Genomic DNA, 16175 nt, shown 5'->3' with positions numbered 1-16175 from the left:
TCGGTTTTTTCGGTTCACAGTTTTTTTGGTTTTATAAAAATTGAACTATAAGGAAACCATATGCAATTCGGTTTGGTTACAGTTCGGTTGTTTCGGTTTACGGTTTTTTTGGTTTTACCAAAAATGTAACCATATAAAAACCATATTGTTGGATCAAGAAACAACAACTAAATTGATTTGATTAGGAAATAAGATATGGGCGGACTTTCGGTTTAAATCGATAGAAACTGTAAAGATCTGCGAACTGGATTTTGTATTAAGTAGGTTTGATTCGTGTTACATCGAGTGCCCTCTCCCTCGAGAGAGAAGCCAATTATATATCAAAAAGTCATGTCTAACCACGCCCTGAATTTCCTCCTTGAGTCTCGTCTCATCGCTCCGAGATCTCCTCCACCACTTCGAGCTCCCCCTCTTCGCTTGACTCGGCATCCTCTTCAACCGTCTTATGCTTACTGGGCCTCTCGCGGGCCGATCTCAAAATCCCCATTAACTACCTATTAATAAGCTTTGTCTTCCGGCCCATATCTGGCAAAATCCAACACCAACAATTGCCCCACAGCCTTTTAACTCGAAGGTCGAGTTAAAGGCGAATATTCGAGGAATCTCCTGATGTTTCAGTTTCACGATCTACTTCGAGATGGGAGACGTGATAGACCTCCATAGTTTTCCCGAGGTGTTGGGCGAACATTTTGTTACCAGTCGTTGGTACGTTGCTCCAGCGTTCTTGAGCCCAAAGGGCATCACTTTATAGCAATAAATACCCCTACCAGTTATGAAGGCGGTTTTTTCCTGGTTGGCAGAGTCCATAAGGATCTGGTTGTACCCCGAGAACGCGTCCATAAAGGATAAGGTCTCGTGCCCGGTGGTTGCTTCGACCAGCCGGTCGAGGTGCGGGAGGGGATAATTGTCCTTTGGGCAAGCCTTGTTAAGATCCTTGAAGTCGATGCAAATTCGCCACTTCCCGTTTTTCTTTTTGACCACGACGGGGTTGGCCAGCCACTCGGCGTACTGGACCTCGCGAATGGAATCAATCTTCAGCACTCGATCCACCTCGTCGTTTACTGCTTTTGCCCTTTTGCGGCCGATCTTACGACGCTTTTGCTTTATTGGTTTATAAGTGGGGTAGACATTCAGTTGGTGTGAAGTGACGCTTATGTCAATTCCCTTCATGTCCAACGAAGACCAGCCGAAAGTCGCGCAATTATGCCCCAAAAACTGGATCAGTTCGGCCCTTGTGCTGACGTTCAGGTCAGCTCCAATTCCGACACATTGGTTGGGGTGGCCTTCCATGATAGAAATTTGGTCGACCTTGGTCGTCAATGGACTTCTGGTGACCGGATCCTTTCGACCCGTGAGCTGACGAGCTTGAACCTCGTAGTTGATCATTAATTGCTATTGATTGGACTTTTTGATTAAGTCGTACCCGCCCCTATAACACTGTCTGGAGGCGCGTTGGCTTCCATAGATAGTCGCGATTCTGCCTCGGGTTGGGAATTTCAGGCATTGATGGTAGGTGGACGAGACGGCCTTCATCCCGTAGAGCCATGGTCTGCCGAGGATGGCGTTGAAAGGAGCGGGGTGGTTGACGACTACAAAGTCGACTAAACTTCGTTCCCCTCTGGCTTCTACGATTAAATGGGTTGTGCCCTTGGCCAGAGTCGTGTCTCCGGCAAATCCCATGAGCGGGGTTTTGCCCCCTTTAAGTTCGGAATCCGAATATCCCATTCGTTTAAAAACGTCGTAGAACAAGAGGTAGACCGAGCTACCGGTGTCTATCATTATGCGAGACAGCTCGCACCCTCCAACGTCTAGCCTGACGATCAGAGCGTTGTCGTGTGGCTTGTCCAGATCGGCAGTTTCGCTCTCCCAGAAAGTAATTTCGTAGTCGGGTTCAGAGCGTGGCTTTCTTTCCCGGTGGTAACTCTCGACCCTGTGTTGGTACGCTTTGATTGAATTAACAGAGATGCGGCACAAGGCGGATCCTCCCGTGATGTAGTCGACCCGATGGCTCTTGTCGAGATTCCCAAAGCATCGGGATATGGGAGGTCAGCAGCTCGCGGGTTTTTGAGGAGCCGGAGGCGGCATATAAACTGATTTAGATGAAGTGCGGCAAAGGGTGAGACCTTAGAAGACGAGATCGATACGTTACTTCGGGGCTGGAGGGGGTGATGATCCCCTGCTTCGTGTTTTCTTGCGAGGAGGTGTCCTACAGTTCTGCACTCCTTGGTCGAGTGACCCCGTATCTTGTGATACTTGCAAAACTTTTCGGGATCGAAGTTCGGATTTTTGGGTCTGGACGCGGAGTCCACCGCAAAAGTGTGGACTCCGGATTCGAGCGGATCTCTCCAGAAGGGTTTCTTAGAGGGGTTGAAGGGAGTTTTCGCTGACTTATCGAGTTCGGCCATGGCAGCTCGCTCCTCTTTGGCTCTAGCGAAGTTTATTGACCTATGAAGAGTGTCGTCAAGCGAAGGAGGCTGTCGGACAGTGAGCTCCTCTCGAAATTTTGACGTGTACCATAAGCCATGTCGGAGGGCCGCTAGGGCAACCTCGTCGTTCAAGTTTGATATCCTGGCCTTGACTTCCTTGAAGCGAGTTACGTACTCGCAAAGCGACTCATCCTTCCCTTGCACCAAAAGCCATAGGTCGGATTCGGTCACCTTGGCTTGGAAGAAAATTGAGTACTGCTTCAAGAAAACGGCGATGAGTTGGTCAAAGGAGTCGATGGAATTAGATTCCAAAGACGCGAACCACTCAAGTGCCGGTCCAACTAGGTTTTCGGCGAAATATCGACAGTAGGCAGCCTCACATTCATCATCGGTGAGGTAAGCCTTGGTTATTGCCAATCTGAAAGCCCGGAGGTGTGCTCCGGGGTCAGACATGCCTGCATACTCGGGGAGGCGTAGTTTATTCATATCTTGAAGGCGAACTTTCGCAATCCGATCGGTAAATGGGGTGCGCCTTGTTTCTGCGATCACGCGATCGATGTCCGGCGCAGCGCTCGTGGCCAGGTGGACCTTTAAACGGATTTGGGCCATCTCGGCTCTTACTTTATTCATGTATTCGGTGAGGAATTGGGCGCTGACTGCGTCGTTCCTCGGGGGGCCGGGGATACCGAAGTTGTCTGCTGCCGCATGGCGAGACATTCCGTCCACGAATTCCTCGGTCAAACCTGGGTTTGTCCTGACTGGGGGATTCATTGGAGCGTTTGAATTGCTGACATCGCGTGCCGCTGACCCAATATTCTCGACCGAAGGCTGGTCAGCAGGTCAAGAGCTCGCTGGCTCGTTGAAGGTTGTTAAGCTCGGAGCTCACGGATTTCCGAGGTCGCGAACACAGATAATGTTCTAAGCCCAGGTGGGGTGATGTGGACTGTCTCAAAGTTGAGGCGGGTTTGAGGCAGCGCTCTTTCCGCGGAATCAGTTGAGATTGTTTCTGAAGGGTGTGTGGTTTCCCGACGGAAGTCGTGGCTTCCACAAAAGGCGAGCTCCTGCTCATGCCGCTCGATATGGCTCATGAGATCTCGATTCGTCGCATCCTGGTTTTGAGTCTTATCGATCAAAACGGCGAGCATCCCTCGTATCTCTGAGAGATTGGTCCCGCTGGGAGCCCCTGAGGATGGTAGGGGCGTCGGATGTTGCCCGGGTCGATTCGTTATATTGTTCTCAGAGCGAATCCACACCCATGACTAGTTTCTGCTTCCCGACGGGATCGTGGGGATCGAAGGTAACCCCGATGGGGATCTCCTGGTTTGGGAAGCCAGGATCCTGGGCCGGAATGAATCTCTGGCGGGCGAGATCCGAATGATCAGAGGAATCCAAGTCCGGCGTCTGGGTGTCGCTAGGCAGCGGGTCCGTCCTAGATCTGGCCGAATTTTGGATCTCTCAATCAGAGTGGATTCGGATTTGCTCGCCTCGAGCGGGAGCGACTGTATGTTCTCAGAGAGTCGCTGGCGGCGTGATGATGCTGGTGTGTTCGTGGCTAGATTCGGAAGCGATTGCGTCGGTTGTAGATGGATCCATTTCGCCTAGATATCTTTAAAGTGATCGATTTTTGAGAATAGAAAGACATAAGTCCCCACAGGCGGCGCCAAATTGTTGGATCAGGAAACAACAACTAAATTGATTTGATTATGAAATAAGATATGGGCGGACTTTCGGTTTAAATCGATAGAAACTGTAAAGATCTGCGAACTGGATTTTGTTTTAAGTAGGTTTGATTCGTGTTACATCGAGTGCCCTCTCCCTCGAGAGAGAAGCCAATTATATATCAAAAAGCCATGTCTAACCACGCCCTGAATTTCCTCCTTGAGTCTCGTCTCATCGCTCTGAGATCTCCTCCACCACTTCGAGCTCCCCCTCTTCGCTTGACTCGGAATCCTCTTCAATCGTCTTATGCTTACTGGGCCTCTCGTGGGCCGAGCTCGAAATCCCCATTAACTACCTATTAACGGGCTTTGTCTTCCGGCCCATATCTGCGAAACCCAACACCAACACATATGTATCACGGTTTGGTTCGGTTTCGGTTTAGTTCCGGTTTTTAACGGTTATGCCATGTTTTAAAGATTAGATAGTTGATACATAGCTAAAAAATAAGCATAAAAGTAAAACTTAAACATAATTCAAAAAATAGAATCCAAATTTAGTTTTGTAAACCCAAGTTCTTAAATGAAATTTAGACTTTAAAAAGTAAATCCTATCGGAAAAAAAACAGAGAGAAATAGACAACAAACAAAAACCTTTGGTAATTTGAATTGTAGAACTTGCAGAGGAGGAGACGCACGTACTACGTAGGGAACAAAGACAATGACCACAAGTAATTATGAATATATATAGGTTAGGGAATAAAGACCTAGGATTAGGGTTTTGTAATTCGATAAATTACTAAGAGATCAATAATATAAGCCCAATAAAGAAAAAAATATTGATATTGTTATACAATATAAAGTTATAAGTCGGAGAAACTAATTATATCTAATTTATCCTAAATATTTTTTAAAAACTAAAAAAACCATTCGGTTTTACGGTTTTTAACCAGACCAAACCTAAACCAAATGCTTAACTAAAATAAAAACGAAACGGATTTTTAAATTTAATCATAACCAAACCAAACCTATTATTTCGGTTCGGTTTGGTTCGATTTTTCGGATTTCGGTTTTTTTGCCCACCCCTGCCTGAAACCATCTTCAACCAGGAGGTGAGACTCTATTTTGCATTTTTGCTAGACACTATTATTTCCTTGTGATGCTCTATTTTTCGTTCTTCTTTCCTCTGTATATAACTCAGTTCTCATTTCTTTTTAATTAAGTATTACATTTTTAAAAAAAACCTTCCGATGATTTAGTTTGTTATGTATGTAATTCACCTGAGTTACTTACATTCAAACTGTTATCTCAACATTTTCATTTTCTACATTTACTTTTATTTGACTTTTAATTGATTATAAACTTTTATTTTATATTTTTTATAGTTACTACTACGGTTGCTTTTAGTAGTAACATAAAAAAATACAATTATTCAACCAAATTATATTATAAAGTATTTAAAATATTAATTTACTTTTAGTAGTTACATCAAAATTTGCTAATATTCAACCAAATGAAATTGTAAATTACTATTACTTTTTTCCAATTAACGATTAGTTATATATTGTTTTATGACAAATAATAATTTTGTGCGTATGCACGGGCATATACTAGTATATGTATATTTAACAACACCAAATAAAATAAAATAAAACTCCTATTTTTAATATTTCGTTTCATGGTTCAACTCTGCTTTGGTAATTCAAAAATTCTATTTATTCGCTCCTCTCTCTCTCTCTCTCTCTCCCTCAACAAATTCGAAAATGTCAATGTCATTCTCCGGCGGGACTCACGACGACGATCGTTGGGGATCCAATTTAGCTTCCGCCGGAGAATTCACACAAAGCTCTCAATCATTGCCTGCACCATACTCACCCTTCTCCTCCTCCTCCTCCTCCGGTGAAGAGCTCGTGGAAGTAACAATCGAATTCCCAAGCGGCGTATTACTAAACATCGACTCTGTTACAACCACCGATCAAGAGATGATCACCTCTTGCTCTGCTTCTAACTCAGGAACAATGTCTCGTAGCTTAGGGTGGAGCGCGTCGTCTAGTCATCGGAACTCAGAGCTTCACACGGTTGAAAGAGCCAAAAAGTTCTCGAGAGATCTTAAACAAAAGCTTCAAAGGATCTCATTAGGCTATTCTTCTCGGTCTGCACCGGAGCCTGTGGTTCCTAATGTTACCGATCATGCTATTCTATGTCGAACTTTAACACAACGATTCACCAATCGTATTGGAACGTCAACGCAGAGAGCGATTCATGGTTTGAAATTCATAAGCAGTAAAGATAACGGGATCGCGGATTGGAGACAAGTTCAAAACAATTTCGTCAATCTTTCCAAAGATGGTCATATTAGCCGAAGTGATTTCGCTATTTGCATAGGTTTGAAAAACATGATTTTCACATTTCTGTCTTATAATCAAATCATATGCATTAGATTGTGACACATTTTGACGACGAATTTGTTGTGTGTTTGTGTTGCAAAAAAAAAAGGGATGGAGAATGAGAATGAGGATTCAAAAGAGTTTGGAGAAGAGTTGTTCGACGCGTTGTGTAGGAGAAGAAGATTAATGGTTGACAAGATCAATCTTCAAGAACTATATGAGTTTTGGTATCAGATTACAGACGATAGCTTCGATTCTCGGCTACAAATCTTCTTTAACATGTATATATTGATTACTTACTTATTCAACATGAGTTTAGTTCTTGATTGTTTTTTTTTTTTTTTTGGTATAACATTTGTATTATACGTGCAGGGTGAAAAATGGAGATGGTAGAATCACAGAGAAAGAAGTAAAAGAGGTGATGACTTATGTTTCCATCGATCTTCCTAGTTTTAGTATTCTCTAATCAGCATTGAATTGTTGACTACGTAATAATGAATCTTACATGAGTCCCATTATCTTATGTTTTTTAGTATTGTATTATCCCTCTTGCTGATATAATTAGTTCTTATGTCTCCCTTTCTAAACCAATGCAAGAATATAAAAACTTTTGAGTTGCTATTTGTTTTCTGCGATTTGACCTTGTAGAAGTAGTGTTTCTAAGTTGTAACTACCAATCAAAGATATGATATTTCTATATAACCACTAAGTTTTGTACGTTGAATCTTTCTAAGCAGAAGCTTCTTTAATTATGGCATTAACTAATTTTATTGTGTATGATTTTGACAACATATAGATAATTATACTAAGTGCATCAGCAAATAATCTATCAAGGTTGAGACAACGAGCAGAAGAGTATGCAGCACTGATCATGGAAGAATTGGCTCCGGATGGGCTCGACTCTCAGTACATAGAGGTGCATGGTTTTTATTTGTCATCTTGTGAAAAGCTCATAACACAAAAACATGCTTAAATACTAAATTGATATAGTAGGCAGATCAGTCCTTTTCAATGAGGGAGAGTAGAAGGGTTCGTTGTTAAGTTTGACCTTAGTGATTGATGACGACGTTGAGCTCTCTCCTACCTTTAAAGTTCTCTGATAGGGACATTTGACTAAGTCAAAGACCCAATGATATTGAAGCTTCATTTTTATTAGGAAGACTTTAATAGAATAAAACCTTGACGAAGCAAAGAAGTAGAGGTCCACACATAATAAACCTTAACCTTAAGAGTAATAATAACAAATATTTTCTGAGAGACATACACAAGATGGGTAGTAGAATACTATTTGGACACTTAAGTTTTAAACAGAGGAACTCTGTTACACATTTTCTAATGTGATGTATTATGTTATGGATTTGAAACGATGCAGTTAAAGGACCTAGAGATGCTACTACTAGAGAAGGACATATCTCATAGTTACAGCCAACCGTACAGCCAAACAAGCCGAGCCTTAAGTCAAAATCTAAAAGATAAAAGATGGGGAATAATCAGGAGCTTGCTTTACTCTTTGCAAGACAATTGGAAGAGGATTTGGGTTTTGACATTGTGGTTAGTGATCATGGCATGGTTCTTTATGTGGAAATGTGTTCAGTACAAAAACAAAGACGCATTCCATGTAATGGGTTACTGCCTTGTCGTGGCAAAAGGTGCAGCTGAGACTTTGAAGTTCAACATGGCTCTTATCCTTTTGCCTGTCTGTAGAAACACCATCACTTATCTTAGATCCACTGGTTTGTCCTACGCAGTGCCTTTCGATGAGAGTATCAACTTCCACAAGGTTAATATACAAACCATTTTGTCTTACCATTCATATGAGAGAGACTATACATGCTTCAGCTGAATCCTTAACTTTTTCGTTTTTGCAAGACGATCTCTCTAGCAATCATTGTTGCCATGGTTATACATTCATCAAGCCACCTTGCTTGTGATTTCCCAAGGATTCTAACATCTACAGAAGCTGATTACAAAAGATACTTGGTTCATTACTTTGGTGTGATCAGACCTACATACTTTGACTTGGTGAACACTCCAGTGGGAATCACTGGTTTTATAATGGTTGCTTTTATGGTAATTGCATTCACATTAGCCAGCCGAAGATGCAGACGGAACCTTACTAAGTTGCCAAAACCATTTGACAAACTTACAGGATATAATGCTTTCTGGTATTCACATCACTTACTTCTAATGGTTTATGTTCTTTTAGTCATCCACGGTTTTTCCTTATATCTCGAGCATAAATGGTACCGCAAAACGGTAAATTCCATATAACACTTGGCCATTTTACTCTTTTTTTTTGTTCTCAAATAATAACAAATGCTACCTCCTGCAGATATGGATGTATCTTTCTGTGCCAGTTTTACTCTATGCTGGTGAAAGGATACTTAGATTCTTTCGTTCGAGGCTTTACACCGTTGAAATCTGCAAGGTATGTCTTACATATTGGATAAAGCCATATAGAAAAAAGGATATTGGTATCTTTAGACCAACTCAAATTATTTGGTTTCAGGTTGTAATTTATCCCGGAAACGTTATTGTGCTACGTATGTCTAAGCCTACTTCATTTGATTACAAGAGTGGACAATATATATATGTCCAGTGTCCTGCAGTATCAAAATTTGAGTGGTAAGCCCAAACAAAACCTAAACACTATGTTCTTTGAACAACACAAAGACTAAACTCAAAGCTTCCATCTACAGGCATCCGTTTTCCATTACTTCATCCCCTGGAGATGATTATCTCAGCATCCACATTCGTCAGCTTGGTGATTGGACAGAAGGGATTAAGAAGGCATTCTCAGTGGTATGTCAAGCTCCCGAACCTGGAAAAAGTGGACTTCTCAGAGCAGACGGACCAAACCAAAGAAGGTACATTTATAATGTCTTAGAATTTTGTTTCCATATATATTATTACATTTTCAGAATGTGAAATTTTGATTGCTCTCTCTTGAAATTTTAGTTTGCCAGAGCTGTTGATAGATGGACCTTATGGTGCTCCAGCGCAAGACCATTGGAAGTATGATGTGGTATTACTAGTTGGCCTTGGAATCGGGGCAACACCTTTCATTAGCATTTTGAGAGATCTACTCAACAACATTATTAAGCAAAATGAACAAGCTGTGATCAGTATGTCAGGTAGTCGTAGTAACAGCAACATCTCGTCGGATCACAGTTCTAGTTGCTTAAACTCGGAAGCTCGGATTAGAAGTCCACAAAATCAAACGAGGACATTGATGACCAAGAACGCTTATTTTTACTGGGTGACACGAGAACAAGGTTCCTTCGATTGGTTTAAAGAAATCATGAACGAAATTGCTGATTTGGATATAAAGGTAACATACCACTTATCCTTAACGTCAATAGATTGTACATTTTCACGTTATTTACTAACATATTTGTATTGTAAACAAATAAAAAAGGGTGTTATTGAGATGCACAACTACTTGACTAGTGTGTACGAAGAAGGAGATACTCGGTCAAATCTTCTCACCATGATCCAAACGCTAAACCATGCTAAAAATGGCGTAGACATATTTTCTGGAACCAAGGCAATGATCTTTTTAATTTAACGATTACTTTATTACAAATTACAAACACTTTTGTGATCTTGCATATAATAACAAGTTTTGGTTATTATAGGTAAGGACGCATTTTGGGAGGCCGAAATGGAAGAAGGTTTTATCAAAGATTAGCACCAAACATAGGAACGCAAGAATAGGTAAACATACAAAAAATCAGTTCATAAAATTAATAATCGATATCGTGGTCCATATTTTCCTAGTCTGATTTGTTCTTTTAGGAGTGTTCTACTGTGGAGTACCGAGTTTGGGGAAGGAACTTTCAACACTCTGCCATGAATTTAACCAGACGGGTTGCTCCAGGTTCGAGTTCCACAAAGAACAGTTCTAAAGGAAAAAAAACAATATATAGTCGTCCCTCACCTTTATTGTTTTTGAATGAAATCGAATCAAGGAATAAATGTAAATTGTTCATGCAATGTTCTTTTCTCATATCCTTGTTGTTTTTTTTTCTTTTCATTTGGTGTATCACACACTTTTAACCATTTCATCTTAGAGTAGGACTGTGAAAAATGTTTTAAAAAATCACAGTTAAAGCTTGTGAAAAAAAGACAAATAGAAAAAGAGAAGTTCGCACAAATGGCAGATGATTTACGAATGATTATTATTTGTTGTTTTTTTGAACAAATCATGTTGTTGTCAAATTTCTATAATTCGATGATTTTAGTAATCTATTTGTATATGGTTTCAAAGTAGAGTTTTTTCTTTACTTGCCAACGTCATCAGAATTAGTTTTTCCTATCAGGACGATCTGGTACCAAGTTGATATGAGCCAAAGAAGTAGTATACAAAAGCTTTATAAAACAATTTAATAAAAAAACTTATGAGGAAGACGAGTCTTTATTAGATTGAATTTGGTTATGTTAACCATTTGATGTAAACCGGTAAACCGATAATTGGTCAATCACAGGAGCTATAACCGGTTAATAATGTTGTAACACTAATTTAGAGGCATACAAAAGCTCTATACTGTATGTATGAATTAGTTTGGTTCATCTTTTTGTATTGTGAAAAAAGAAAATTACAATGAGTAAAAAAGAAAAGAAAAGAAAAGAAAAAAAAAAAGAAGATTTAGCGAAAGGCCCAAGCCCATATAAACGAGTCAGTCACATGAGTCACACGTGATAGTCATCATCATCGTCATCTTCATCTTTTGCTTTCCCAAATCGTTGCCATCTTTTGCATCACTCACTTGAAGCCAATGAACTCTATGGGTCTCTGCTTTAAATAGCCTTCTTCAATCTCTCTCCCTAAGCGAGTCTAGTTCCTTTTTTTTGCTTGATGGATTTTGCAAAGCTCGCGCTGTGCACTTTTGATCATACTGTTAGCCTCACATACTTTTTTTTTTAATTAACCAATGTCCTATCACATTTTCTTTGTTAAAAATTCCAGTAAACAGAGTTATTTGATCTATATATTAAAGGCATGCACTGCAGTGACTGTGTGACTCATGTCACTGCTTTAATAATAATAAAATTAAATATATATATATATATATATATATATATATATATATATATTAAAGGCATGCAATGCAGTGCATAATACGATATGAAATAACATGTATTGTTTTACAAGTTCAACTTATAAAAAAAATCATAGTTTTTTTTATTTACACTTCAAAATTTTTGTGACTAACATTGATGATAATGCTGACAGGTAAACTATAGGGACAATCAGTATAAAGGAAAGACAGAGAAGTATATGCAAGAAATACCAAAAGAGGTTAGTTGTATCAATCTTCTTCTAAATTCACCGTCTCTTTTTCTTTCTCATGTGTGATTTATTTTATTGTAATGCAAAAACGATAAAATGAGCTTAATAGTCAAACGTGTGCTTATACTTGCTGTTATGTAACTTAACATGTTCTAGTGGTGCTATAGGCCGTATGAAGCCGTCGCACAATATATTGGGGCCACAAGCCCAAAGCTATGTTAAGGCTGGTTTTTTAGTGGACCAAAGAAAGAAAAAAAAATTGTAAAACTTGGTGTTGATATGGTTCGAACCGCAGACTACAAGAACAATTGAGGGCCGAAATATTACATATATTTCCGGGCCGCAAGCACAGGCTGAGGGGGCCGGCTCTGCGTATGATTGATATAGTAGATTGATCATTAACAAAATTTTCTGTAAATCTATTATAATTTTTTTTTATCAATCCTCTAAACTTTACTATTTCTGATTAGTAAGTACCAGAGAAGTATAATTTAATAAAGATACCAAATAGAGAGGTTAATATGTAGTATCGATATCCTATAACTTTACCCCTCTTTATATTTCTTGTGTGTGGAGATTTATATTGCAATGCAAAAGAGATAAGCTTAATAATCAAATTATTATAGTCTTTACTCTTTAGCCATATATCTGAGAGAACGTGTGAAGCTATTGCTTATACCTGCTTTTATGTATTCAAAGTAGAATGTTCTAGAGCCTGATTGTTATAGAAAAACTGGATCATCTGCGAGTTAACAATGTTAATCAACTTACTCAAAAAAGTGGTTAGTCTTAAACAATAAGTCTGATGCATGTAAACATATTTTCATGCCCTATATCAAGTAAGAAATTTAAAAAAGTACTTTAACAAACTGCATTGCTGAATGCTGACTAGAATTGAGGTAAGAGTTTACATTGATGAGTAAGTAACAAACCTCGTTTCTTTTCAAAATCACAACTTTTTTTTTTTTTAATTCTTTGTTTTACTTTTTAATGTTGTTGGTTGATTTAGCCCTATATAAAACAGATTTAAGAAGGTAGCATTCATTCATTCATTCATCTCCCAAGTCTCTCTGTTCTGTCTTTATCTTCATCTCCCATCTCGCTTTTTTTCCTTTTCCTTTGAAGTTCCTTGCACCTTAATCATGAAGACTATATTTTCTTTGGTACTACCCGTATCTACCTACTTGGCTATGGAGTTCCTAGCAATACTGACTATAGTCGTTTCTGCTGTATCAGCCTCTATGATTACATATCTCTACCTCCATGAGCAGTTCCATTCTAAAGTACTGCTAGTCATTTTTGTTATCTTCGTCCTGAATATTGTACTTATGGTTGTACTCTTGGTTTTAAATCGCGCAAAGCGCACTGTGGCACAAACATCCTGTTAATGTGCCATACGCCATGGTGCATGCGGCGCATCGCAACATGGATATGAGGCGCTTGGTGTTTAAAAGAAAGAAAATAAGAGGTTTTCTGCTGAAACTTATTAAAACTTTAGAATAAACTAGCATAAAACAATCCAATCCATCTCAAAAGAAACTAAGAAAGTTAAAACAAAAAAAAAACAGAGATAGTTCTTAAACCCAGTAAACCACTAAGGCTCTAATCGAACAGAGTATTCTCAAACTCATAGTCATCACGATCCAAAATAGTATCTTGAAAGAGCTCTCCTCCACCAATACAAGTATACAACAGTTTCGATTAGTAGATGATTACCTTTTGCAGTAGTTGTAGACGTGTAGTAAAGTCGATTGACGTCTTCACGTTTAGGACTCGTGAATGAAAGAGATGAGGAAACTAAATAAACTAGGGTTTTCGTATATATAATGGGTGAAAAAATGATCAAATCAAAGATTTTTGATTACATAAAATCAATAATGAAAGATATTATTCAGAAAATCAAATATACGTTTGATTTATAAGTAAACTACAATATTACAGAATGATTTTTTACCTTTGAGCCATAAACCATGTTGCGCTCGCCATACGCAATGGTCGCATCGGCTATGGCTCATCGTTTCGCTCGCATCATGGATATCGCCTTGCCATAGTGTCCTGTTTCCCTCATCTCCTCACAGCAGTGCGCAACGCGCCATGGCGCGCCACATGCGCGCTTTTTAAAACCAAGGTTGTACTCCCTCCTTATGTCAATGGCAAAGCAAACTGGGGTGGGAAGTTTATTTGCGTTGCTTCAGTCCTTTGTAGAAACTATCATCCTGTGGTCAGTGGTCTATTACTCTATTGAAAGATAAGATTCCCAACAAGAAAGAATCTGATCTCTTCTTGTTTTGGATGTTGGTGACATGTGTCATTTCTGCGTATTTCCATCTTGTTACATTTCTAAACCTTGTCTACATAAACTTTGGTCTGGTGAATGGTGAATGGGATTGCTTCTGTGGCCATGATGGTATTAGTATCTTCGAAGGTACCTATATGGCTATTGCAATTCAGTCCTTGGCTGTTACATTGAAGAAGCTTTTATGTGAAGGTTTTGATGCTAACAGTAAGAAGGCTGCTTTTAGAGAAAAGAAGGCCACAAAATAGTAAAAAAATTGTAAGACCATATATCTTTTTAGTTAGGTTATGTGTTTAGTTTGAAAATGTGTTTATGCTTTTTATCTAAAAAGTCCATGATATTTTATTTTATTTAGTTTGAAAATGTGTTTATGTATTTTATTTGTTATTTGTGGAATTTTTTTTTTGTTTGTTATTAATTCTTCTTATTTCATATTTTTATTTGTATTAATAGAGTATTATATAATGTATTAGATGTTTAAAAGTAAAATGAAAAACACAATAAAATTTGAGAACTTGTATAAAATAATTTAAACGAAAGGATATTTTTAATGAACTAACAAAATGCTAGTATGACTATAAAAATAAATGATATGATATCTGAGAGTCTAATTTATGTGTTATAGAAACATATACGTACAAATATTTTACTTATGTTTTGTTCATATTTTACATATGTTTTGCTTATTTTTTGTTAATATCTATTCAACATTTCAAAGAACCAAAAAATGACTAATTTGCTGCCATATATAAACAGTCACACATACAATTTATATTTATATAGAATTTAATGTAAACTATACTCAATATATCAAACAATCAAATAATTTGCAAATATAGATGATTTTATTATAATCATAAAATAATATAAATATATAAACTATTAAAAATACATATCATCTACGTATTGCATGGGTAACCATCTAATATATATATATATATATATATATATCATTTTTAACCTTTTTAGTAATAAAAACTATAATTTGTTTATTCGTTCTAAGCTTATATGAACCTAAACGCGGTATACCGGATAGCCCTTGATATACAATTTCGAACTCCCACAATCTGAGTGTATTTCCATCACTAAACCATCAGACTCAAAGACTTAAAACACGAATTTGGTGAGTTTGGAGAAACAAAGCAATCAAACAACTTACAAACGTAACTATATATGCCAAATACCCCCAAATATTTAAATAGAGAAAGGACAAAGTTTGTGTCTTTTTTGTATGCGATTATGCTGCCCCATTCTACTGCGAAGCGACATAGGGAAATCATCGCTATATGAGGAAATCTTATTCGGGATAATTTATCGTGTACTCCTATAACTTCAATTTTTTCAGAGGGAATTCCCAAGGTGTTCAAGATTGCTGTCATACACATTTTATATTCTTGTTTTATTGGGAAAAAAAATCTTGAAAGATGAAGAAAAAAGATAGTTGGGTAGATGTTCTTGTTTCAAATGAACATTTGTATACAAATACACAAAGAATAATAAATAAATAAAAATAATCTTTTATATTTTGTATGTAACACAAATCACTTATGATTAAAAACATTAATTCATTGTACTATTAGAAGAAAATCATGTGTGGTAAACCTTCCCATAAATAAAATAAACAGATAGATAATTAAGAAATATAAAAGAGAAAAGTGTATAGTTTGTCACCGCTCTCACACTTTAGTTTATCCGGTAATAGTTTCAATATAACCAAGTTTGGTATTTAAAATATATTATGTACTTAATATCTTATAAATATAAATATATATTTTTAAAAAATGTTAATGCATCTGAGTACAAATCTTGGTTGTTAGAATTTTTTTTGTTTTTTTTTAAAGTCGCAATATCAAAACGACAGTCGTTTTTTACAAACGATGACACCTCACTCTCTCACTTGTGTCATCTGAGTTACCAAGATAATGCCACCTCACTCTCATATGTGTCATGTGAGTCAGCATCCGTTTTGAAATTGGCACCACTTATATTAATTGAATTTGAAATTTGAATTTTAGTTGAAGTAAAATTAACACTAAATATTTGTAAAGGTAGAAACTGATACTTTTAAAACTGTACAGATATTAAAACACCCTTTTCCCGTTTGTCACCATTCACCTA

General features: G+C 37.8%; 2 protein-coding genes across 2 annotated transcripts; one reads left to right on the top strand and one right to left on the bottom strand.

The window, feature by feature from the left end:
* Nucleotides 1-1392: 1392 nt before the first annotated feature.
* Nucleotides 1393-1779, bottom strand: LOC147929834 (uncharacterized). The gene has a single exon (XM_087480742.1). It carries the CDS (start codon nt 1777-1779, stop codon nt 1393-1395), a length of 387 nt encoding a protein of 128 aa, XP_087336868.1.
* Nucleotides 1780-5778: 3999 nt separating this feature from the next.
* LOC104737122 (putative respiratory burst oxidase homolog protein I) lies at nt 5779-10673 on the top strand. The gene is made up of 13 exons (XM_010457227.3): nt 5779-6466; nt 6578-6749; nt 6841-6886; nt 7265-7384; nt 7841-8248; nt 8338-8724; nt 8801-8896; nt 8978-9093; nt 9168-9335; nt 9427-9799; nt 9887-10015; nt 10107-10185; nt 10267-10673. Exons 1-13 carry the CDS (start codon nt 5845-5847, stop codon nt 10374-10376), a joined length of 2826 nt encoding a protein of 941 aa, XP_010455529.2. The 5' UTR covers nt 5779-5844; the 3' UTR covers nt 10377-10673.
* The last annotated feature ends 5502 nt before the right edge of the window (nt 10674-16175 follow it).

This window comes from Camelina sativa, chromosome 13, assembly GCF_030686135.1.
Source record: "Camelina sativa cultivar CO46 ecotype springtype chromosome 13, ASM3068613v1".
NCBI classification, from domain to species: Eukaryota; Viridiplantae; Streptophyta; class Magnoliopsida; order Brassicales; family Brassicaceae; genus Camelina; species Camelina sativa.
This window is presented reverse-complemented; position numbering and strand designations above follow the sequence as displayed.